At 42.4% G+C, this 23,177-nt stretch overlaps 2 protein-coding genes, 2 long non-coding RNA genes and 2 other non-coding genes across 15 annotated transcripts; 3 read left to right on the forward strand and 3 right to left on the reverse strand.

Annotated features, from left to right (window-relative positions):
• Positions 1-1,091: 1,091 nt before the first annotated feature.
• Positions 1,092-2,602, forward strand: LOC104925603 (uncharacterized). 2 transcript variants are annotated; one of them, XR_797183.3, is made up of 5 exons: positions 1,092-1,207; positions 1,527-1,582; positions 1,764-1,816; positions 2,015-2,071; positions 2,244-2,602. It is a non-coding gene; the product is annotated as an uncharacterized LOC104925603 (long non-coding RNA). The 2 variants fall into 2 exon arrangements; XR_003463401.1 differs by lacking the exon at positions 1,092-1,207 and adding an exon at positions 1,236-1,447.
• Positions 1,859-1,932, forward strand: LOC113747185 (small nucleolar RNA SNORD49). Its single transcript, XR_003463427.1, has one exon. It is a non-coding gene; the product is annotated as a small nucleolar RNA SNORD49 (small nucleolar RNA).
• LOC113747184 (small nucleolar RNA R38) lies at positions 2,111-2,180 on the forward strand. Its single transcript, XR_003463426.1, has one exon. It is a non-coding gene; the product is annotated as a small nucleolar RNA R38 (small nucleolar RNA).
• On the reverse strand, positions 2,297-11,116 carry fbf1 (Fas binding factor 1). Of its 8 annotated transcripts, none has more exons than XM_027285842.1 (33): positions 10,682-11,115; positions 10,492-10,522; positions 10,316-10,373; positions 9,924-9,971; positions 9,752-9,797; positions 9,599-9,668; positions 9,474-9,524; positions 9,256-9,385; positions 9,057-9,137; positions 8,913-8,966; positions 8,294-8,437; positions 8,063-8,195; positions 7,727-7,881; positions 7,549-7,642; positions 6,995-7,459; positions 6,856-6,921; positions 6,693-6,763; positions 6,162-6,335; positions 6,023-6,075; positions 5,896-5,943; positions 5,703-5,819; positions 5,518-5,618; positions 5,211-5,417; positions 5,020-5,127; positions 4,669-4,808; positions 4,414-4,532; positions 4,152-4,274; positions 3,889-4,065; positions 3,504-3,680; positions 3,289-3,426; positions 3,102-3,201; positions 2,896-3,026; positions 2,297-2,491 (listed from the first exon to the last, which is right to left on the reverse strand). In XM_027285842.1, exons 6-33 carry the CDS (start codon positions 9,638-9,640, stop codon positions 2,408-2,410), a joined length of 3,483 nt encoding a protein of 1,160 aa, XP_027141643.1. In that variant the 5' UTR covers positions 9,641-9,668; positions 9,752-9,797; positions 9,924-9,971; positions 10,316-10,373; positions 10,492-10,522; positions 10,682-11,115; the 3' UTR covers positions 2,297-2,407. The 8 variants fall into 8 exon arrangements, with proteins under 8 accessions (XP_027141643.1, XP_027141642.1, XP_027141640.1 ...); XM_027285841.1 differs by having other exon boundaries at positions 10,312-10,373; XM_027285839.1 differs by lacking the exon at positions 10,316-10,373 and having other exon boundaries at positions 6,693-6,760; positions 6,856-6,918; positions 10,682-11,116.
• Positions 11,117-12,265: 1,149 nt separating this feature from the next.
• LOC109139399 (uncharacterized) lies at positions 12,266-15,771 on the reverse strand. The gene is made up of 4 exons (XR_002042167.2): positions 15,354-15,771; positions 14,568-14,656; positions 13,107-13,157; positions 12,266-13,005 (listed from the first exon to the last, which is right to left on the reverse strand). It is a non-coding gene; the product is annotated as an uncharacterized LOC109139399 (long non-coding RNA).
• A 423-nt stretch (positions 15,772-16,194) lies between these two features.
• LOC104925605 (cytoglobin-1) lies at positions 16,195-20,848 on the reverse strand. 2 transcript variants are annotated; one of them, XM_019262847.2, is made up of 4 exons: positions 20,620-20,847; positions 20,375-20,523; positions 17,286-17,517; positions 16,195-16,849 (listed from the first exon to the last, which is right to left on the reverse strand). In XM_019262847.2, exons 2-4 carry the CDS (start codon positions 20,521-20,523, stop codon positions 16,685-16,687), a joined length of 546 nt encoding a protein of 181 aa, XP_019118392.1. In that variant the 5' UTR covers positions 20,620-20,847; the 3' UTR covers positions 16,195-16,684. The 2 variants fall into 2 exon arrangements, with proteins under 2 accessions (XP_019118392.1, XP_010737565.1); XM_010739263.3 differs by having other exon boundaries at positions 20,375-20,848.
• Between the last annotated feature and the right edge of the window lie 2,329 nt (positions 20,849-23,177).

A 23,177-nucleotide genomic window follows, 5' to 3' on the forward strand; every position in this document is an offset into this window, starting at 1 on the left:
AGGTATATTTCGCATCACCGATAGACCTTTTTTTCACAGCAGATAGCTGTTACCAGTGATACTAATTAAGGTCAAACAGAGTCAGGCTGCTGCTGTGATGCATGCCTGCTCAATGGAAAGAATAAATGGAACAGAGCCTTAATTAGTATGATTGGAAACTCTTCTCCTCTTCTCCTTTCGGCTTTTCCCTTCCGGGGTCGCCACAGCGAATCAGTTGCCTCCATCTAACCCTGTCTTCTGCATCCTCTTCTCTCACACCAGCTACCTTCATGTCCTCTTTCACTGCATCCATAAACCTCCTCTGGTCTTCCTCTAGGCCTCCTGTCTGGCAGTTCAAAACTCAGCATCCTTCTACCAATATATTCACTATCTCTCCTCTGGACATGTCCGAACCATCTCAGTCTGGCCTCTCTGACTTTATCTCCAAAACCTCTAACATGTGCTGTCCCTCTGATGTACTCATTCCTGATCCTATCCATCTTGGTCACCTCCCAAAGAGAACCTCAGCATCTTCATCTCTGCTAGCTCCAGCTCTGCCTCCTGTCTTTTCCTCAGTGGCAACAGCATCGCTGGTCTCACCACAGTTTTGTACACCTTTCCTTTCATTTTAGCTGAAACTCTTCTATCACACATCACACCTGACACTTTTCTCCACCCGTTCCAACCTGCCTGCAGACGCTTCTTCACCTCTTTTCCACACTCTCCATTGCTCTGGACAGTTAGTATGATTGGAAACACCTGCTAATATTTCAGCTGTGAAAAAAGGTGTATTATGTCCACCTGGAGGTTTGATTGTATGATTCAACACTAACACACTGTTACATGTGTTCAGTCATGTAAGCAACACATACAATGAGACAATATAAAAGCCTGATGTGATGCTTTCCTGCACTTTTCTACCATTATCAGTCACATTTATTATTTTAATGATATATTTACAATGATTCACAGCATATATATATTTGTTGTTAAGTTATAAATAAATATAAATAAAGCAGCCGGATGTTTATTATACGAGTTGAACTTTTACCACGCCCCGTCTGTGATCACGTGGGACGTGACGTTCAGGACGTATATAAACGTCATCACGCAAGACGTCCAGCCTTGCTCTCTGTGGTCGGCTGCAGCGTGGACATGCTGCTTTCACGCGTTATGATGCGTTTATCTTTAAATATGGACTTTGTCAGAGACGAGCCGCCGTGAATAGGTAATAATTTAATAATGTGATGAGCAGCTGATGAGACTTTTAGTTTTATTAGAGTTTAGTTTGATATGAACTGTGTTATCTCTGTTAGCTCTGAGGCTAACACGTGCGTGGAGACTGCTGGACAAAAAGTTAAAAATGAGTTTTATAAGTTTGATTTTTACAACTAGAGGACATGCATTTAATTAAACCAGCACAGAGTCACATGATCTCAGCTTTAAGAGATAATCAGCATAAACTAAGGTAACTTTAGAGAGAGGGAGGCCTGCAACGTGGCCTTTAGCCTTTAGTCACCTGCTGATCTAATGTGTTTTCTTCACAGGTAACTTGATGTGGGTTCATCTTCCTGCCAATCAAAGCTGTTGATCCTAATGAAAGGTAAGCTGTGATTGCTCTTTTTTTTGTTTATCCCTGACTCTGCAGTGCATGTGATGAGTTTGTTATCCCTGTCTGAACAAACAGTGTGGAAATCAATGGTATCTGACTCACAGCAGACTGATGTGTGTGAGTGACCTGCTGCTGATGGACTGTAACTAATGAAATGTTGTTGTTGTTGCAGGTTCACGGCTCTCCTGTCCCTCCCTTGACGTCGATCGGGCGCATCATGAGAAGGTTTGTACCACCCTCGCCTCCTGTGATCCACGTTACCGCCGGTTCAGTGAGGATAACTGCTGCATAGGAAGTGCCGTCTGATGCGATAACTGACGATGGCGATAGCTGTTCTGAGAAACGTTGTGAAAGCGTTTTTAGATTTCGGTGTGCAGGATCTGAACATGTGCTGATCCAGATGTGAAATGTCTCCCCTGACAGGTCGTGACATCTGCGAAGCGCGACTAGAAGATGACAGTGCTGAGATGAGTCGAACAGGTTGGTGCTGTGAGACTTTTAGACACTTTATTGTCAAGATCAAGCCGGTGATGATACAAGTTATCCCTGTCTGAACACAAATGTGGAGTCATGGTAACCTGAGGCTTGACTTGACACATGTAACTTTAAAGTGTTACTGTAAAAGTCCTAATCTTATTTCTTTAACTTTCAGATGAAATCTGTGAGGAAGTTTGGGGCTGATCCACGAGTCTCGACACGACAGTATTCAAATAAAAAATGTTTAATCTGAAACATGTTAATAAAATTTAAGAAATGTTGTATAAAATACACAAAGTGTAACATAATTCCTACTGGGAGCACCGTGCATGCGTCGGGTCAATCTGTGTTGAGACACGATCTGTAAGGTTTCTTCTTCAAATTGTCCAAGAAGACCTGCTCCTCTTGGAGGTACTCACGGTCCTGTGTGCAGGAAAAAATAAACTTTACAGTTTGCAGATGATAGTTACTAAAATGTTGGCCACAACATCTACCTGTTTCCATTTCATCATTAAAAGCATCTAAAGAAACAAACCTACTTGTGTTCGTTTGATTTGAATCTGATAGGAACCTTCTGTTACCTGATATTGTTGTAGTGGGTTTCATTTTGTTAAAACGTGTCAGCTGTCATAAAACTGAATTATTGCTGAACGTAATTCACGGATGGTTGTGCCCAGCGGTAGCAGTTATCCGTGGTGTAATAGATCTACTTGAATGTTTGCCACCTTCAGCATTTGGTAGTACACGATCAAAATTATTATGGGACTACTTTAGAACACAGAAACAAGTCACTAGTAATTACATGACTTCAGGCTTTCAGGCGTTACCTTTTCTGCGGTGTACTTCCACAGAGCCAGACTAGCCTGAAGAGCCATGGACTGCGAGCTGGTGAATAAAGTAGAGGGGGGCACATCCAGGGTCGATGTGAACTCTGGGTTTGGCAAGAATGAACCTTCATCTACAGATAAAAATAAACCGTTAATATATTGTATGAGTAGTTCTTGATGACAATCTTTCAAGAAGAGTTCCTCACCTGGTAGAATGGGTGGAATAATCTGCGGTAAAGATGTAATCGGAGCGTCTTGTCTCAGCCTGTCTGTCTCCTTCTGCAGCTTACTCAAGCGCATTCGCTCCTGTAACAACAATTACGTACAACCAGACACCCTTAATGTGCTGTTATATTTTGTAACAGATGCCCCATGTGAACAAATAACGCACACCTGAAGAATCTGTTTTTCCTGCTGCCTCAGCCGCTCTGTCTGCGTGTGGATGCTGGTGAGCCTCGCTTCGTGCTCGGCCTCCACGCGTTTGGCCTCCTGCAACGCTCGTTTTCCTTCCTCGTGCTTCTCTTCGGCGAGCTGCAAAAAGGACACAGTGTCAACTACGCATCGCTTACTCCGCTCTACACGTAGGACTCTGTGTGGTGTGGATTTACCTTGCTAAAGGCCTCCACCTCGTGGGCTCGTGTCTCAAGTCTCAAAGCTGTGCTGCTTATTTTCTCTTTCTCTCTGTGCAGTTCGTCTCTTAGTCTTTCGAGAGTCTCTCTTTCATGCGCCACAGCTATCTCCTTCTGTTTCAGCTCTGCAGTGTGAAGCTTTAGGTCCGCTTGTTCCTGCAACCGAAACAGAGTCATACATGTCATTTAATTTGTTTTTTGGGTCCTTGGAGAAGTGATTTAAACATAATATAATATTGTTTTCATCAAAAATATTTACTTACTACTTTTTAAATAACAGAGTAGCATTTAAAAATGGAGAAAATTCAGAATACAAGAGTGTAAAAACCACTCATAAGATGATCTTTTCTCTGTTGTGACTGACCTGTGCCAGACTTAAGATGGAGCCCTCTCTCTTCTCCAAGAGACTGCTGACCTCCCGCTCGGCCCTCTCGTGTCTCTGTTTCTCCAGGGTGTGGAAGTGAGCCCACTCGGCTGCCAGCTTCCTCCTCTCCTCTGCGCAGTGCTGCATCACTGTCTTCTGCTCTTCCAGTAATGCACTCTGTTGAAAACAAAAGAGGAGAAGTAAGAGCGGGGGGGTGTGTGAAATCAGGATAGGGCTCTGATGTAGGTGTTCATCGGCCTCACCTTGGCTCTTTCCAGCTCCTCTCTTTCCATGTTGATCTGCATGCTGAGGGCGCGCCGCTCGTCCTCCAGGCCTCTTTGGGTAGACTCTGCCTTCGCCTGCTCTGCCGTCATCTTCCAGCGTTCCTGAGACGTAATAAAAATAAATGTCATCTTCAGTCTTCGAGGAGAAAATGGTCAGTTTTTAAATTCAGGTGTTTGTGTATGTGCACTTGTAGTCATCCTAAAAACGGTCTATTTTTAAAGTCTGATTTTTCAGCCTGACCTTCTCAAGCTGTCTCTGCTGCTCATTGAGCTGAGTGTCCATCCTGGAAATTATTTCCTTGAGGTAAGCTCTCTCCTCCACCATGGATTTCTGCTGCTGGGCCAGACGGTCCTGCATCACTGAAACAAAAAAAAAATGACCTTAACCCATTTGGAAAGTGATGCCAACTACAGCATGTTATTAGACTTAACTTGTGTCTTGACCTATTTGTACAAAGTTTGTGGACGTATGTGTGTGTGTGTGTGCATGAAGTACGTCGAAGCTGCTCATCTCGGTGCCGTGCCCCTTGCTCCAGGCCATGAGCCGTGTGTTCATGTGTGCTCTCCACTCGAGAAGAAAGCTCTCCAAGCCGAGAGGAGAACTGCTCCATCTGCTCAATCACCACTGTCAGAGACCTTGGACAAAAGAAACGCAGATATACCATGAGGTATTCTCACAGAGATTTATTGGGCAATGTTTAAATTCTAGTTTGGATATGGAAAAGTAATTTAAAAAAAGAATAATTCCAGCCTCTAAACATTCTTCGTTTGCTGTTGCTACATACTGTACATCACGGCATGTATGAAGCGAACAATTAACACTACAATTATGGTAATCACATCGTACCTGGTCTGAGATGTTGCACTTGTAACCGCATCGATCTCTTCGTCCTTTAATTTCTTCAGTCTGTGGACCTGGTCCTCGTGGTCTTTCTTCATCTCCAAGATAGATTTCCTTGACAGCAAAGTAGGAACAAATCAATGATCAAGTTTATTTATATAAAAAAAAAGATGCTCGTTCTTGTCTCCCTGGTGTACCTCTGGAGGTCTCTGAGTCTCTCCACCTCGCGGTCTCTGTCTTGCTGGGCCTGAGCCAGTTTGCGTTGGTACTGAGCCTGCAGCTCCGAGCGTTCCCGCTCAGCCGATCGTGTTGCCGTGGCCAGACGTTCCATAAGGTCTTCACACTCCTGTCGCGCTTGTGTTTCTCTCTGTGCTGCCGATTCCTCGAGCAGTTTCACACGAGCCCTGGACGCGCACAGAAATACGTACGAGATGTGTGAAGGGAAGTGCAGGGAATTATGCACAATATACGTTAAATGTGCGTGTGTGTGTGCGGCCTAACTACTTGTGTGCGTTCTCCACGAGCTCCATATCTTGTTTATGCCGCTGCTGGATGTTTTCTAGTAACATTTGGCTTTGGTCTCGCTCCAGCTGCAGAGTCTTCACCTGGACAAGAACACATAGGAGGTTCATAGAAGGACGGCGTTTATTCCTATTCCTTCAGTCGTCGCTGCAACAGTGTTAACGTACCTGTCCCTCCAGCTGGATGATGCGAGCCTTTAAAGCTTGATAGTCTCCAGGTTGCTGCTCTGTTTCTTTGAGTCTCTGCAGGGCCCCAGGACCCAGCAACTGAGACTGCATCATCTTTAGGAAGAGAGTCAAGAACCGTGTCACTAACGACATTTTGAATAAATCTGCAAGTAGAGACGTTTATGTTCCTGACCTGCTGCTGCAGAAGCAGCTGCTGCAGACTGTCCGCTGAAAGTGTCACCTTGTCAGAAGACAAACAAAAGTCACATCCTATGATCTCCCGAATCGTGACAACCTGATTGTAGAAAAGCAAAAAATACCTGTTGTTGGGCAGCGGTCGATGCATTCTGCATTTGGCTTTGCTGTGGAACTGCTGGAGAGAAAAACATACACAGACATTAGATATTGAAGCAATGGTGAAATATGCCACTGATTCAGATTTCCCAAAAGGTTACCTACACCACACTGAGCCGGGCAGCATAGCAGACACAGGGTTAAACAACGGCAGCTGCTGAGGGGTTTCATCCGAAGCCTGGCTGGGCCCTCGTAGCACCTTGGATCCCCTATCGGACGGTAAATGTTGGGGTTGGGACTGAGGCTCGGGTGGGGTCTGGATAATGCTAGCAGCAGGAACTGGAAAGGAAGCAGAAAGTTGAGGAGGGCGATCTGAGGGAAGAATCTGTTCAACGTCTACTCCAGCTTGGAGAACGGTCGGTGAGGAGGATGTCGAGGTGGAGGGGAGGTAGAGCTGGGTCAATGGTGGAGTTGAGGGGCGAGTAGGGATAGAATCTGTACAAGAAGAGGATTGGGAGCATGACAAGTACCACAAGGTGTTAGATGTGGGTCTTTTAAGTGCATACAATGCTGTATAGTAGTGTAGATAGAGTTACCAGGGAGGGGTGTCGCTTTGAAAAGTATAGCTGCTATTGAACTCTATCATTTTCTGATTACTGTGACTGAAGTGAAGTTATCTGGTCTGGAGTTAAATACCTTGCTTGGTCCCCTTCTCTCTGACAGGAGTGGAGTGAGCGGTGGGGCTGGGCTGTCCAAGAAAAGTGCTGCTGCACAAAGCAAAAAGGGAAACACAACAAATTGTAAAATACTGTCACTTACAGGACATGCGTTTAGTAGATTTATACAACAAATATGTCACCTGGTTTCCTTGGGAGATGGAAGAGTGTCCTCTCTGGCCCTGGGAGCTTGTGGAGTGACTTGTCTACTGAAAAGAGAAGTTATCATTCAGTGCTGAGAGACAAGCTTCTTCTGTCATCGTATATATTTTTTGTCAGTACCTAACAACTGAATCCAGATCCATTTCTTCTCCCAGGCCTAAAGAGTCTTCCTGCTTGGACGTTTTTGCCTCAGAGTTCGACCCGGACAGAGCCTTCTTCCTGCTCAGTGCTCCCGCCAACCAGTCATCCGATTCTTCTTCCCTCCTCTGGCTTTTAGAAACATCTGGCTTGGTTTGTTTGGTTGTATTGTCAGTTGGGTTGGTTGGAGTTTCTGCTGCCATTTTTGCAGTCGATGTGTTGTGGCTACCAGTCAGGGAGGATTTTCTCACTAGTGAAGGAGAGGACGGAGCCTTCGGAGAATCTGTCGAGGCCTTGGCCTCTTTGGCTTCACCTTCTAAAAAGGTGTAGTCGTCGCTTGTCTTGAGGCCCAGCCAGTCGGCTGAGTTGCGTTTTCGAATGGGGGTGGGGGTGGTGGGTTTTGGTTTCTTCTCCGGGGTAGAAGAACTCACATCCTCTGTAGAAAATCTGACGATCAGAGGAAAAAAATGTAGTGTTCAGTTTACGGCAAGCAGAAAGCCGTCTGTTTAAACACCAAGATTGGACTTCACACACACCTGACAGACTGTCTGCGAGACTGGCGCCCTTCAGGCGTGGACACCAGCGTGGGCTGATAGGAACCGAATGTGAGGTCATCTTCTAAAAGTGATTCTGATAAATGAAAAAAAAATCAGCTTTCAACTATACAATTATTTCTTTGCAAAAAGTGGAAGACCACGGCGCTCGATCGATTACCTTTCACACCGGAGGTCTTCTCTTGTTGCTGCTTCTCTTGGGACTGAAGCTGGTCCTTCAACTCGCCCGTCGCAGGCCGCTCCAGAAGACGAGGTGAAGTCAAACTCTCCAGGATCTCATCTAGTCTTGTACGAGCTCTCTGTGGGGGCTCACTCCTGAGATCACATGACAGAGGAAAAGGGAAACAGAGGTAAGATATTCTGAAGGAAGGCTGGACAAACACAGACGTGCCTGAAGCTGAAAGACGTCGCTTTGTAAAACATTGTTTGGTTTTGTTTTTAGCTTCCCTCGAATGAACTAAAGCAGACACAGTAGGAGTGAAAACAGAGCTGTTACTTGTCTTTGTTGGACCAAAGCGCAGTCTCTTTTTTCTTGGGGTAGCTTTTATCGCCGTCAAATCCAAGTGCATCCATGAGGTCGTCCTTATCATCGTCAAACGTGAGATCACCTCGTTTTGCTGCTGTCTTAGCTGACAAAAAGACACACAAACATTGCATTATAGTAGTGCAGATAGAGTTATGAGGGAGGGGATTGCATATAAAAGTCTAATGTTGATATTCAGCTCACATGTTTCAGTCTTTAGGACCGGAGATGCTGCAGGAGATGCTGCAGATTTTCCAGGTTTGGCCCGCTGGATGCTGGATTTAGTTTCAGACTTGGTTTCTTCTGGAAGTAAGTCATCAAGTAGATCAGCCAGGGGGTCGTCTGGATCTGCATTGGACATGAGATTATTTTTAGACAGTTTTTGGACACTGGACAGTCCGAAAAGAGGCGTCGTATATGGATATATGTTGCCTCTTTAAAGGTTTTAAATCTTCAAATACACCTAAGTTCAACTGAAATTATAGAATGTATATAGTTTATTAGGTCGCTGGTTCACTGAGAGGTCTTTTTTATATAATCATAATGCATGTAATAGGGTGGACAGAATATTAGAAACACTTTAATAAAGGTGAGCTCAACAAACATGTTTTACTGCAGCGCTGTTGCACTGCACAAGTGTACCAGAGAAACTCACTATGTGGTAACACACTGACTGGATCAACGGGTACGCCAATCTACCTTCAGATTTCTACACATGGGTGCACTTCTCCTCTTCAAACTACCCACAAACATCCACTAAAACCACAAACTGGTATTATTTAACCACAGGAAAAAGGCCAAACACACATCTGTACTGATGTACCTTTAGTGTGAGGTGTCTGACCAAGACCTTCATCATCATCATCACCTTCACTGTCTAAATCAACACAACAGTTTGAGAAAAACAAAGCTGTGAGCAAACAGCTGCTGAGTTACACAAAGCTCGGCGACAGGGAGGTTCACTCACCAGAGAAGGTGAACTTCTTGTAGCTATGTGCAGTGGACGAGGGTGCAGAGTTTGGCTTCTTCACTCTTGTGGTGGATTCATCTGAGTGAAGAGAGGAAGACGCCGCTCTCTGTGATTGCTGCGGCTTTACAACTGGTAATAATATGAAGCTACTATAATGAGATGATAATTAATGCAAGAACACTTTGCAGTGGATCACCTGCTCCCTCTGGTTTACTTCCTAAAGAGTCTTTCTTTGGCCCTTCGTTACCGAGCCGATTTGTTTGTGCAGGAGCTGAACTCGGCTTTTTCTTTGACGCAAAAAGGTCGGCGTCCATATCGTCCATGCCCTGTACGAGGATAAACACTGTGAGCGGATCCGAGGAGAAGTACAGACAACCGCAGAGCTCAACTTGTCCACAATTTCTAACAACCTACCTTCATGTTCTTCAGTATGTCATTGGGATCTGCTGCTGAGACATCAGAGTCCTTGGACAGAAAAGAACACGATGAATTGATGCTGAAACACTGTGAATGTATCTATGTGTCCTGTTTCTACACACCTCTGTGTCCCCGCCGTCCCTCTTCACCTCCTCTGCCAGCATACTGAAGATGTTATCGGTGGCAGACGAGCTGGAGAAGAAAAACACGATGTAACTTACAAATAGTTCTAATGATTTATATTTAATGATACGTCTTAAATTAGTCCAACTTACCGATTCAGGGCTCCACCCCGGGTTGCTTTCAGCCTCACTGGGTGTTCTGGTGAGTAAATTCAGAGAATATATTATAACACATGAAGCCTTTACAGTGACAATACTAGAATGACAATATAAATAATATATAATAATATGGTTTGGTTTTAAAACTGCAGAAGTTCTCGCTTACTTTTATCCTCAAACAAGCTGTCAAGCAAATCGTCATCTCCGAATGAACCTTGGGGAAACCGTAAAGGGACACACTTTTACACAAGCTATTCACAGATAAATATACATATATAAATATGTATTTGTAGACAGAATAGTGCAAAGGACGCTAAAATAAATATGTTTTTTGTTGCAGGTTGCTTTATGCACATCCGGTAGGTAGCTATGACAATACAGTATGGACAGTAGTTATAGATTGTGATGATGTTTAAAGCACAAAAACTGGATTTAAACAGCAAGTATAAATCATTTACACGTATGATGAATGTCTGAGGTACAGCGTTACCGCACACTCTTTATGCATACACTACATGCAGTGTAGTTCTTGGTCATAATATTTAGACGTTTACCTACTACATTGCTTTATTGTCCCTCTGCTCTGGTGGAGAGATCCTCCAGATGATTTAATGATCTGAATCGATGACACAACCTTGTGATTTTCGGCTAAATGAATAAACTGGACTTTAAGTTTAAAGTTAAATCCTGCAACAACAGGGCAGGGCATTCAGATAACACTCGAGGATACTTACTCTTGGATGGCTTGCCCTTCAGATTTGTAGCCTGTAAATAACAGTGAAGCAAAATGAGTTGTTCTGCAGCTTGGATATGATCTAAATGAACTTTTAGGTTCAGTGCAAAGAGAAAATCAACTGCACACACACACACAAACATGCGTTAATGAACTGATTCACACTAATAAAGATGAAAATGTTGACTCACCATCTTAAATCTCTAACCCTGCTCAAATCAGATTAGGCGTCTCCTGTCTCCATTGGTAACCACAGCAGTGTGTGTGTGCGTGTGTGTGTGTGTGTGTGTCACAGACACAACACACGGTTACAGCTGGTTAACATGGACACGTATTGTTTACTTTCATGTTTTAATACAGCCGCATTTCATCTCCATGCTTTACTTTGGGTAAACAAATAAACGCCGCTAACGCTCGTGTCACATCACATCACGTCACGTACACGTTACGCTACGTGCGTACTTCTTCTAAAACAAACTCTCCGTGTGCATCCTCAAAGTTTAAACCTCAGGCTGCACATGAAACTAAAAGCCAGCTCATGATGTTTTAAGAGATTTACTGTAGCAGGATTGTTTCCACGGTCCGACCAGCCGGCGCGACACATCACACTTCCTGTTACGGTTCGCGCTGCATTGTGGGTAGTGTAGTTTTTTAGGGTGCCCTTTTAGAAAAACACGTTTCAGGACAGATTTATTACGGAAGACGATAAGGGCAACATAAAAAAAATAAAACCATAAAACCATTAAAAAAATAAAACCATTTCGATGGTTTTATGATGGATTTCATTTCACGTAGTTTTGCAAGTTTCATTAAAAGAAAATCAAGTCTCCTCCTATGCAATATTAAACAATTAAAGGTATTAGGCTACCATAAACAACAACTGATATAAAAATATATAAAACTGCTGTCAGGCCGTAAACTCAATATGGTTTTGTTATTTCTTTTTTGGTCATCTATCTATCTATCTATCTATCTATCTATCTATCTATCTATCCTATTTGATTCTCTGCATCCTGATTGGCTAATTTGGAGCTGCCACACACTGGCCACCAAGTCAAGCTGTCAATCATAATTATTTTAACCACAGCTACATCATAATCTACATCAGAAATCAGTCGTAGAGCACCAACTGCTGACAAGGACTTGCGGTAAGTCTCTGTATCTTAATCTAACCTTTAAAAAAAAAAAAGGTGAGTAATGTTAAATTTGGACAGCTGGCAAACTGGAACAGTCACAGTTTGCAATGAACATCTTTTAAATGTTTAATGATGTAGTATAACCATATCTGCTGGTGCTCGGTTACTCTTATCGGTGTATTTGACGCGTAAAAATTATAATGCCAAAACAAAAATTGATCACATACATAAAATAATTGTGTTTTTCTTTTTTTTAATTATATGGTTACTTGAAGACATTATGGGGCCCATCTTGCGGTCGGCTCACAGCGGATGGGTGTGTTGATCCAAAAATGAGTGTAACTCCAGTGTAACTTTTTGTTACAGTTAATTACATTTTGCCCAGACACCGCCAAGGCATGGGATTCTGAGAATAATCCTCCTTCACATATCTGTTTGGGGGCTTTATTTAAATGATAAATTAGCTTGTTCCAGGCTTCCTTTAATATATTTATCTGCTTGTTCACTGACTGAAATCAAAATTTTAAATTGTTTTACCAGCAGGTGGCACCAGAGCTCAGAAAATGAGTCAAAACAAACGTGAAGAGCTGAATAATTGATCTTTTTAAACCTATGTTTAATTCAGTGAGGTGTGGGCCTGATGCTGCACTCTTAATCACTACAATAATAAGCACAGCGAGCACACTGCTCAAAGTTTGGTGTCTATTGCTGTTGTTTTATCTGACACCTTAACTCCATTGTGTGGCGTGGTTTACTTTAATGTCATTTGGAAATTTGGAAGATTTACAAAAGACATCAGTAACAGCACAGGATGACGACTGTAACTTTATGCAAGCAAATATGGTATAGTCCACAAAATGCATATCTTCAGCCCATATTTCAGTAAAAATGAGGTCACTTATGAGCTCTTAGGAGAGGCTACTCTTCGAGATACATGCACACACCATGCACACATTCGACACAAATCATTACAACTTTTAAAAAGCAAGAAAAAACAAAAAAGAAAATAAATGACTGTGGCTATTTTTCATGTGGAGGCACAGAAAATGTTTTATGACTTGAAATCCTGAGCACATCTGTTCTAAAACAATAGTATAAATACAGTTTTCATGATGAATACACAACATTCGTCAGGCTTCATCTTGGAATTCACTCAGATGCTGTTTCCTGGCTCAGAAATGAGAGTATCTGCAGGACAGATAGAGGAAGCCATGATCAAAACAAGCTGTATTGTTTTTCTAGTATTTTGTTGTTTTTTTTCCCTGGTGGGAGTCTAAGTGTAAGTGGAGATAAATCTGAATCTGATTAATGAGAGAAAATAAAAAGGTAACAGGAAATGTATTCTGTACACCTGGAGAAATGAATCTTGATAGAAGAGGCTGCTGGGAAAAAAAAGACAAAATAAATCAGGGTTTGTTGCTTTCAGAGGAAATGCACTTTTGTCTTTTTCTGGTTCTTTCTAAGAAATGACAGAGCTCACTTGATGCAAACCCAACTTGAGATGATGGCCAACTCTGGTCTTCGGTCATGTCTGCAGAGGAAGAGGAGCACAAGGGGAGTAAAAGCTGACACTCAAAGTCATGAAAGATGTTGCAAGATAATCATTTAAAAAAGAATGAATCACGCTGACTCAGCTGAAATACGCTTGTCTCCATAAAAATGACTCAGATAACAAGTGGAAGATAACACATCAAAGGTCTGTGACCGGCAAATACAATAGTCAATAAATGTATTACTTTTTTCATATTTAGATCTTAACCCGCTGCATTAAAGTATGTGGTTCTAGGGAGGCAATGTATTTATCATAACCCTCCGAAGAGATGACAGATTGTTGTTCTGCCTTTGAATCATTTAGTGTAGCAGCGAATAGTTAAAAGCTAAATGTGGGGCAGGCATCTTAGCTCTTTATGCATCTGTGCTTCAGTAACATGCTCCACTGCTCCACTTTCTCCCCTTGTCTGGAGCCTCTTCTGTAAACCTCCCCTAACACACACACACACACACACACACACACACACACACACACATACCACCTCCACATAACTGTCAGCGTCTCTTTGTTTATCTGGATGTTTTCCTGTCTCTCTCACATTCACCTTGACTCTAAGTTTTGCTCTTTATATGCAGCATTTTGTTTTTGCATTTACAACCTAATTCACTTTAAGTTTGTGAGCTTGAATTATTTTCTGCTAAAATGCTGCCCAAACGTACAAAGTCAATTTAGTTCAAGGCAAAAAAAGTGCAAAGTTTGTCATTTTTTAAGGTGTAGTCCGCTGATTTCACATATGAATATCAGTTTACTCATCATCAGGAGTACGACTCAGTCTTGGTAAATAGTTGTGTAATGTCCTCTGTGTCTCTGGAGGAGCTTTTAACATGAGCCTGATGATGTCATCGGGTGTATCTCACTTCAGCTCACATCAATGTTGTCTTTGTGTCCCACAGTCACACTGTCATTTGCTCAATTCAAAACCAAGTCTATACCGTAATGTATCGTCATGTAACCTGAATGAACAATCTTCAACTGAACAGCTTCGCACAGACGAAAATATTCTCTCGGTTACCAACATTTCTCCTTTCGGCTGCTCCCATTAGGGATCGTCACAGCGGATGATCTTCTAGGTTACCAGTTGGAGTTAATTCACTAAATGTGTACCGGCTGAACACTGTACTCATTTGCCCCCCTTTTTAGGGAATTAAAGGAAACTTACTCAACAATCCAGCTTTACACACACAGAGAGAGAGAGGGGACTTTAAGGAAACATGTTATCAAGTTGCATCAAAAGAATTGGAAGTTCCAACAGTTTTTTGAGGCTAAAAGTCATTTTGGCCTCTGCTGCTTGGAAGTAAAATGCAGATGAAACACAGAATCACAGAAGTGCCCCTGTAAGGCTGCTGTGAACATATAGTCCATCTGCTCAGTCTGTTTGTGTGTCCTTACCCTGAGACGTTCACAGTTGTCATTTTTGGGTTTCTGCTGTTCCATTGCTCTTCATGTATGGCACGTCTTTCTCATCAGCCTCTTTCTGCCTGGGTCAGTTAACACAAAACATAATATTTGACATTAAATGTTTTATATCATCACGTCACAGTTATGCGGGGAAAGAAATAGTACGTTTCACTGTTTAGGAGCTCATAATTGTGTAAGATAGCTGTTGCCATGTTCCATGGTGCTGTAGTCACAAGGTATTGTTTGCCATCGCTGTGAGTGGCTAAGCAGGGCCGAGGGGTTGGTGCGGGGGGCCTGAGAAGATTGCACTTTGCGTCAATTAGCAGCCATGAACTGGAGAGCTCCGATGCTTTCTCCTCCATTCATCACTCCATTAAAAAAAAAAACTGGAATACACTGTTGTTATGTATCGAGCCACTTAATCCACACGCTGCTGCTCGAGGCGAACCCTAAAATAATCACGAGTGATTTCAAATCAATGGTGCAGATGAGTGTCAGCCTCCCTCCCTCTCCCATACATGAAACAGGCGTGCACTTTCTGTGTTTGTGTGTGTTGTGTAGATGGTATTTTATGTGAGTTTAATGCTTTTCTCACAAGACTCACACTTGGATTTGTCTTTTTTTTTTTTTTTTTTTGTCAGATTGTTGGAAAATGTTGCCTGAATCTAAAAAAAAAAAAAAAAATGCAAACTCTCTTACTTTAGTCTCACAATTAAAAAAACACATTTTCTACACACTGCTTGCTTAAAATCACAAGAGCTCATTATCAGTACTCACGGCTTGATTTTGTTGCAGAATCTGTGTCGCAGGATGAGAGCGATGGTGGTGAGGACCGCCATAGTGGTGCACATGGTCCTTACCCCAACCCCAAGGATCTCCTGCCTTTGGGACTACTTGTGGTTTAGAACACTGACACTTCTCCTCCCATCAACAACAACAACAACAAAAAAAGGTCTGAATGGTAAAAAGCAGAGTTTGTGGTGTAACAACCTTGACTATTCCTGTCTTCCCTCTTGGCTCTCACTCATGATTGGGGAGATTAGCTCAGAGGATTAGCTAGGATCAAGGAGGGGGGGCTGGATCTCGCTGGTAGGACTAGGAGGTAAACAGAGCATGCTGTGTGTTTCTATTCTGAAAACAACCCACCTCGCCACCATTGCATCAGCCGCATCAACCTCGATATTGTCTTGCTTTTGTCGAGAAGTGGCTGCATTTTGTAACAAGTGTATTGAAAGTAACACTTCACGGCATTGGGTTTACAGTCTGGATAACACACCAATCAAATGAACACATATCTGGATCATTTACTGATGGCCAAGTGCAGAGATCCTACAATATACTATGAAAAGAGAGAGCCTAGTGGGATGATTGGGGGTATTTCAACAGCTGAGCCACTTATACTTAGCACTGCTGACTCAAGCAGAGAATAAGGGAGCAGTAGGCCAAGCGAGAGAGAGGAAAGGTCTAATTTTGTCACAACACATTCGTGGGCAGAGATGCTGGAGAATCAGATTAGAGCGGATACACGTTTAAAAGGATTGTTGCAGCAATGCCACAGTCTTCTTTATATATATTTTTTTATTTCAATCTTTGTTCAATACAGATACAAAGAGTCATAATGAAAAAAAAACAAAAAAACATCACAATTATCTGATAAAAATGTAAACAAAACAATGTCTTCTTAATATCTAGTCAAGAGGACACAAGTGGATACAGATATAAGGAAACGTCGCGTGATATTTAGAAAGAATGGTATTTACATGGCAGTTTCTCGATATACACATTCAGTCGAAGGCACATCCAAGTGAAATGTGACCTCTTGTGTCCACGTTTGGATTCATGTTTGCATTTTAGACCTCTTTGCTCTCTCCTTTATATCGTTTGTCCTTTACAAGAGCATTAAAAACAAACAGTTCGATATGTTCCATAGCCCACAATTATCATAGATTACATTTAATTGTATTCCCCATTACCAGATAACATCTGCAAAGATACATTGCCTCCTTTCAGAAGGTCAGTAAAGTCATCCCTCTCTTATGAGACCTTTTATGGCCTGAAAATTAGAAGTCTCTGGGTGCTCGTGGTCTGATAAACCCAAACTTAAAGCATCACCCGGTTGAGGTTGAGAGCTTGGGCCAGCCCAGTTCCTTGTAGATGGCTGTAATGCTGTAGTAGACTGTAGCCAAGAGTTTGGTCCACGCCGCGGCCACCTCTGGCGTCACGATGTCTGAAAATGCTTCTCCGAGGACTTCCAGTATTACACCGCTGAGGATCTGGCGACACACAAGAAAATACTTCAGACGCCTTGAAGTTTTATCACTCATGATATTATGAAGCTATAACCAACTGGAGCTGGCTTAGCTTAGCACAAAGACTGGAAACAGGGGGAAACAGCTAGCCTGGCTCTGCTCTGATGTAACAAAATCTGCCTTCCAACATCTCTCAAGCTCACTCATTAACACAATTTTGCATCATTCCATCAACACAATCATATCGTGTGTCTCAGCCTATCACAGTGAGCTTTCTTTTCCCACCTTATCTCCACCCAGGCTTCTTTCAGTAACTGACAAAGATGGAAGAAAGTGTAAAAACCCAAATCCTGGGATCCAACAGTCCTTTCTTCCTCTGGGTTGCATCACAAACATGATTTTTCGCTACTTTCCACCCCTCTGGAAGTCAAAAATACCTTCACGCAGCAACTCACTTTACCTTGAAGTACACTGGGTCCACCTTGTGTCGGAGAGCGTGGGCCCTGCCAACCACCTTCAGCACCGAGGCCACCTTTTCTGGGTTGTCAAGGCTCTCCACCAGTGTATTGAGGGCATTCATGACTCTGTGAGCATGCTTCCTAAGCTGGGCGCTCTTCTCCAGCTCCTCCGGCTCCTCAATGTGCTTGAAGTCGTTGAAGTACTGCTTGGATGAGGGGAAGTTCACAAACAGCCTGCAAAAGGATGAGAGTCATGAATGATATGATGAGCAGCTGCTGAGAAGCTCAGATAATCTCATCACCCTTTCAGTCTGCGACGGCTCGATCCCGCAAACCCATGTTCATCTTTTTTTTTTTTCAAGCTGCCAAGACACCATGAGTAAATAACATCCACTGGCATGAGAGTGCTGCATATTTTTCCCCTTAAACTATTATCTCATTACTGTTACTTTGAAAGGAATTTGAAAAGTGAGAGAAAAACATCCGTCTTAAGTGGAATGAATGGATGAATTATTGCACTCTGCACACATGGAAGTTATTAACTACAATAGCTGATGTTATAACTCTGACGTGAGTACATCCTGATTTATCCCACTGACTCTCCCCCTGTTTTACCCTGACATACACGCCCTAACCAGTCTCACTCCTCATGCGCAAACCTAACCAATCACAGGCACATCCCAGCTTCCACACAGAAGATACCACGGTGCAGATACGGGGAGCTGCTCATGGCTGGTTAGCTCACTTAGCTCTGAGAACCAGCTCTGCTCCTGCTACACTGAGTGGTGGTCCATCTGTCACGTACTCTGGCCGGTGTCGAGGCCATGCCCCCCCCTACAGTGGCTCTCTGTGCAGGTCTTTGCTGCATTTTTTTAATTTGCAGGGAGAGAGAGAGCAAGCAGAATCTGGGCGTGTGAACACACCTCCAGTTATCTGGATTCTTTATTTGTAATTATACTGTTAATCACTCCCTGGGTTAAAAACTGATAAACCATATCTTGTACCAGAAAGATGCCTTGCTCCGGTTCTGTACTGTAGAGTCCAGGATCCAGTTTCACAATTTCTAAGACAGGTTAAATGTGCTAATTAAAGAGTGGAAGATGAAGAAAATCATTGCCACTGCCTACTCACTACCATGAGAACACCTTTTACTTCATGGTTGAGATTGTAATTATTATAACTACTGCAAAGACAGCGAACATTTCAAGCTGCATTTGGCATAAATATTGTATTATTACCACGTTTGTTCGAGTTCCAGGACTGATGTTTCTTTACACATCCTGACACTGTGCTCCTTTAGTCAGTTCAAAGACGTTTTGTTTGATTTGTATCCAGGTTTGTATCTTGGAGGTATCACAGAGAATTAGTAAAGAGGAACCTAAAACCTCTGCAGCCTCCCACAATCTGGGAAGAGGGCCAATGCATCTGGTTGCTGGCTATCTAATCCCGATGTCCCATCTCCCTCTGTCTATGCAACAACTACAACACAAACAGGAAACAAATGCTTGTACGATGGCTCGAAAGCATATGGCTAGACACGAGAGTTTCTTGTGAATTCGGATGTCTGAAAAGGGAGGCGGATAGAAGTTGCAGTGTCTCAATCTCTCTGCTCTGGGTGGAGTGCCTTGGCAGCCTTGGCAAGTGCTGGAACAAGTATTCCTAGTTTCATCACAAAACTAATGAGAAACCACAGTGTTTAATCTTTCTCTCTTGTAATTGCATGACCCGTGGTTGCATATAAATAGCCTCATTAGCATTTTATATGGTCACTGGACTCTTAATCCTTCCTTATCTATTCTTCAAGACTAACTGAAGAGCTGAATCCGGAGAAAGTCCCTCATTTCAGAGCTATAATTTGCTATTTTGGATCTTATCTGTTAGCCCAACGATAGTTAGTTTAAAGGATTCAACTTGATAGGATCCGCTCTTACAGCTAAAAGGAGAATTTACCATGGTCATGACCATTGATCCATCCCCATTCTTTAAATTCCTCAGGGTTGTAGGATTGTTGTGGAGGAATGTGAAGGGAGAAAATAAGAGGAAATTGAGTTAAATTCAAAGAAGCATCCTTTCAAATTAAAAAGGAGTAGGATACTGTTTTTGTAGCTAAATCCTAATGGTCAGTAATCTTTAAAAAAAATACAGAATTTTACTGGCTACCACTCTACAACAATATTGTGCCATGTGTTTCCGAGAAACACCCTCTCAACTTTCACCTCCAAAAGATTACAGAGGCATGCTGTGTCAGGCAACGCACCTTGCCACACTTGAAAAACCATCAAAGCCTATTTCTAAATGGTAAAGAAATCTATAATAACAGTCACTACAACAACTGTGGAAATCTGCACGACCGCATGTTCACCATAAAACGTTTAAAGAAAAATATTCAGCGACACTGTGAACACTCTCTCATCCCTTGATTTCCGAGACAAGAGGGACCTTTTAAATGTCTGGCTGCCAGTGATGGAGTCATGCTGCTGTGCTGTAGGTTGCTCTATACAGGCATTCAAAACAAGACCTGCTCCAACGGAGGGAGCCTTTTGAGTGCCAAAGATGTCTGACTGATGGATTATGTTTATCCGTTGCCTCTACTATTTGAGAAACAGGATTAAGAAAAATAATGGGAGAGGTGTGAATATCCCGTGCAAAAAATATGACTGAGTGTGTTCCTTTGAAACAGACTGGAAACTTGTAAAGCAGATAAAACTGGGCACTGAGTGCATTCTTAGAGAGCATAATCCAAGAGTCTGGATTCAATTGGTTTAGATATGTTTGAGGTTTTCTGTGACAGAAAAGCATCCGCAGGCCTTAAAGCTTCAGCAGGTGCTGTTATATTACTGAGGGGAAAAGAGGCCAAATGCAAATGTGACCTTATCAGTAGTGAACTAATTAAAGTTGCAGAAATGAGGCGGTAATTGATAAAAAGTCCCAAATAGGAATTGTGCATATAGCTGTTTTTTTCCCCCCATGCAACATGCTTTAATTATAATTATACACCTTGGTCACCTGTCTGTGCTCATCCTGTGTTAAAGATTTCAAACATAAAACACGAGAAGACAGAAAACTATAAGAAAAACAAAAGAAGGAATACCTGACGAGGATGGCCACCCCATTGTCATCACAGTTCTCGTAGACTTTTGCCCAGGAGTCCTGTATCATCACCCTCTCCTTGTCAGTCAGAGGGCTTGGTCGCTCCAGGTGGTCCACCTCCCCCTCTCCCTCTCCCTGCATCCTCTCCATCTGGGAACACAGTTGTGTGCAGAGCTGAGCACGTGCAGAAGGCAGGGCTCTGATATGAGTACCCACACCCTCAGAATAAACACTATATTTTTTTACCCTTTTTTTTTCTTTTCTTGTTTAGGTCCCTTTCCTGGTGAGAGAGGAAGATAATCCCTTCCCCCCCTTGTTTTCCTTTCCCAGTGAGAATCTTTGCTCTCCTTGCACCTCTGAATCTCTGCTAAGCGAGAGTGTGAGTGAAGAACAGGCTGAAAAAACACAAGAAACACACGCAGCGAACGAGGAGGAGCCTCTGTACTCTCTCTTTTAAACTCTCCCCTCCCTCCTCCCTCTCTCTTCTCTTTCTTTATTCCTCCCCCGTTTCCCTATCTCACCTTTGTAGCGGGTGATCATGAGATCCGGAAACAAATCCTTTTTTAGAGAGTCAGATATGTCATGTGTGAGATGTTTAAGCAACGAGGGATTATGACATTAAAATAAGATAAAGGAGCGCACACTGACCTTGACCCGCCATAGTCACCATCCCATCCCAGGCCATCCAGAAGATTAACCTGTAATGACAGGGTGTTTCTCACAAATCCGTAATGTAAAAACTGAAAATTAAACAGCATGACATCCATCAGAAATAGGGCAACATGTATCTAACAAAATACAGGTTATATCACCTTGGTTTCATTAGTGTTCGTACACACCACCAGGAAACCCACACAGCTCCCACGGCACTTATCTTCATGCAACTAAATGCATACATTTCCCACCTTTGTTGTGGCACAGGTTATCGGCAGGAATTCATAAGCCGCTTATGTTGTCACAGCTGAAAACTTAGCCAGGAATCTGTGAGTTGCCTGTCAAGGGAAACAAAAGACCTCAGATATTATAGTAACAACTATGATTAGGTCATATTTTCTGCCTGACTGCGGAGGTGCAATGTGCAGTAGGTGTCAACAGTGTGACCACTGGTGTTAAACATTGACAGAGTTCAAGAGATAATCAATAAAGTTGCTGAAAAAACTGTGCTTAAAGGTAAAGCATCTCGTATTTCCGGAATTGTCTTGATCAAAACAACCGTTGGAAGCGTGACTGCGTCCAAAAGCAACAGCAGGGCATGTGTAGTAGGTTATTATACTACAAGCGCATTGTGAACATTCAAACATGGATTAAATGTGAAACTATTCAAGTTCATCTGAGGTGCTACCAATTAAAAACAAGAAGAACAGAGTTCATGCATCAAGCTTCTCATTGCACAGGTTTATGACAACAAACCAGCTGCTCTAGGATCAGACAGGGTTAATTGTGGTTGCTGTGAATCAGACATACAAGGAGAATTAGTCAATGATTATAGATCAGCACGTTCTGCACGTACATACTGGTCCATGTTTCTACAGTGGAATCCAGATTCAAAGATCCAGCCCCAGGATCCAGGATCCAGTGTCATGTATTGTAGAGGAACACGTTCTGCACGTACTTTTTTAAATTTTTTAGTAGACCACCACTTTCTGCACGTACTGGTTTATGTTTCTTCAGAGGAATCAGATGTTGTTCCATTTTTCCCGACATGCACACCCACACTACCACAAATCCAGACTAGTTTATAAGAAGAAGAATAAGTTTTACCTCTAACCTGCCCTACAAACATCATGTTCTCATCATCAGAAGATATTTAACTGTACTCAGTAGATCCAGGGCCAATGAGTAATGAATGACATCTTGTGGACAGCTGGAGTAATTCTGCTCTTCAACATTACTGCACCGGCTAGCTGTCTGCTTCAGAGTTGATTTTAAAGATCCTTTTATTGGTTTATGAATCTCGTAATTCTCTTAGTCCCACCTGTTTATCAGATTTGCTCTTAACCATTGAACCCAGAACCCTCAGGTCTTCTGATGCAGCGGCCTTTAAATTACCCCTAAAGTCTGAACTAAACACCATGCTGAGGCGTCCTCATATTACTGTGGTCCACTTCTATTGAACAGCCTCCCTGAAGACCTGAAGGCAACAGGTAATGTTCATATTTTAAAAGAAGACTTTTACTTTTACTGGCTTTTACTTGAACTATATATATTTATTTGTCTATTTCTACATTTTAATGTGAAATGTTATTGTTATTTATTTTATGTAATTATATTTATCTTGTTTTTTAACCTGTCTCTGGTGTCTGATTGATTGATCGATTCAGGTCACATCAGAAATGCAATTGTTTTTGATATAACAGAAAGGTGGGCAGTTTATCAGAAATGCAATTGTTTTTGATATAACAGAAAGGTGGGCAGTTTATGAAAAACATTTATAATCTGACCCCAGGAATCCAGATTCAAAGATGCCTGGTCCTGGTTCTGTACTGTGGAGTCCAGGATCCAGTTTCATAAGTTCATGTATTCATGTATTGTACACCAACACGTTCTACACGTACTGGTTTATGTTTTTACAGAGGAATCAGATAAAATTTGTCCTGTTTTTCCCGTTTTTCCTGACATCCACACCCACACTAACACAAATCCAGACTAGTTCATGGGAATCATGTTTTACCTCACCTGCCCCGCTTAGACAAACAAAGATCTTATGTTCTCATCATGATACATCAGAAGATATTTAACTCTTACTCAGTAGATCCAGGGCTAATGAGTAATGACATCTAGTGGACAGCTGGCATAATACTGTT

Source organism: Larimichthys crocea, chromosome XII, assembly GCF_000972845.2.
Source record: "Larimichthys crocea isolate SSNF chromosome XII, L_crocea_2.0, whole genome shotgun sequence".
Lineage (NCBI taxonomy): Eukaryota > Metazoa > Chordata > Actinopteri > Sciaenidae > Larimichthys > Larimichthys crocea.

Excerpts from the sequence above, each read along its gene's own strand:
- fbf1 (XM_027285835.1), bottom strand. Across the intron at positions 8,438-8,912 it reads TCAGACACCTCACACTAAAG|ATCCAGACGACCCCCTGGCT; the intron begins GTACATCAGTAC and ends TGTCCAATGCAG. Across the intron at positions 4,809-5,019 it reads AGTGCAACATCTCAGACCAG|GTCTCTGACAGTGGTGATTG; the intron begins GTACGATGTGAT and ends CTTTTGTCCAAG.
- LOC104925605 (XM_010739263.3), bottom strand. The coding sequence starts at position 20,523 with ATGGAGAGGATGCAGGGAGAGGGAGAGGGGGAGGTGGACCACCTGGAG. Across the intron at positions 17,518-20,374 it reads GGGGTGGCCATCCTCGTCAG|GCTGTTTGTGAACTTCCCCT; the intron begins GTATTCCTTCTT and ends ATCCTTTTGCAG. Across the intron at positions 16,850-17,285 it reads TGGACCCAGTGTACTTCAAG|ATCCTCAGCGGTGTAATACT; the intron begins GTAAAGTGAGTT and ends GTGTGTCGCCAG.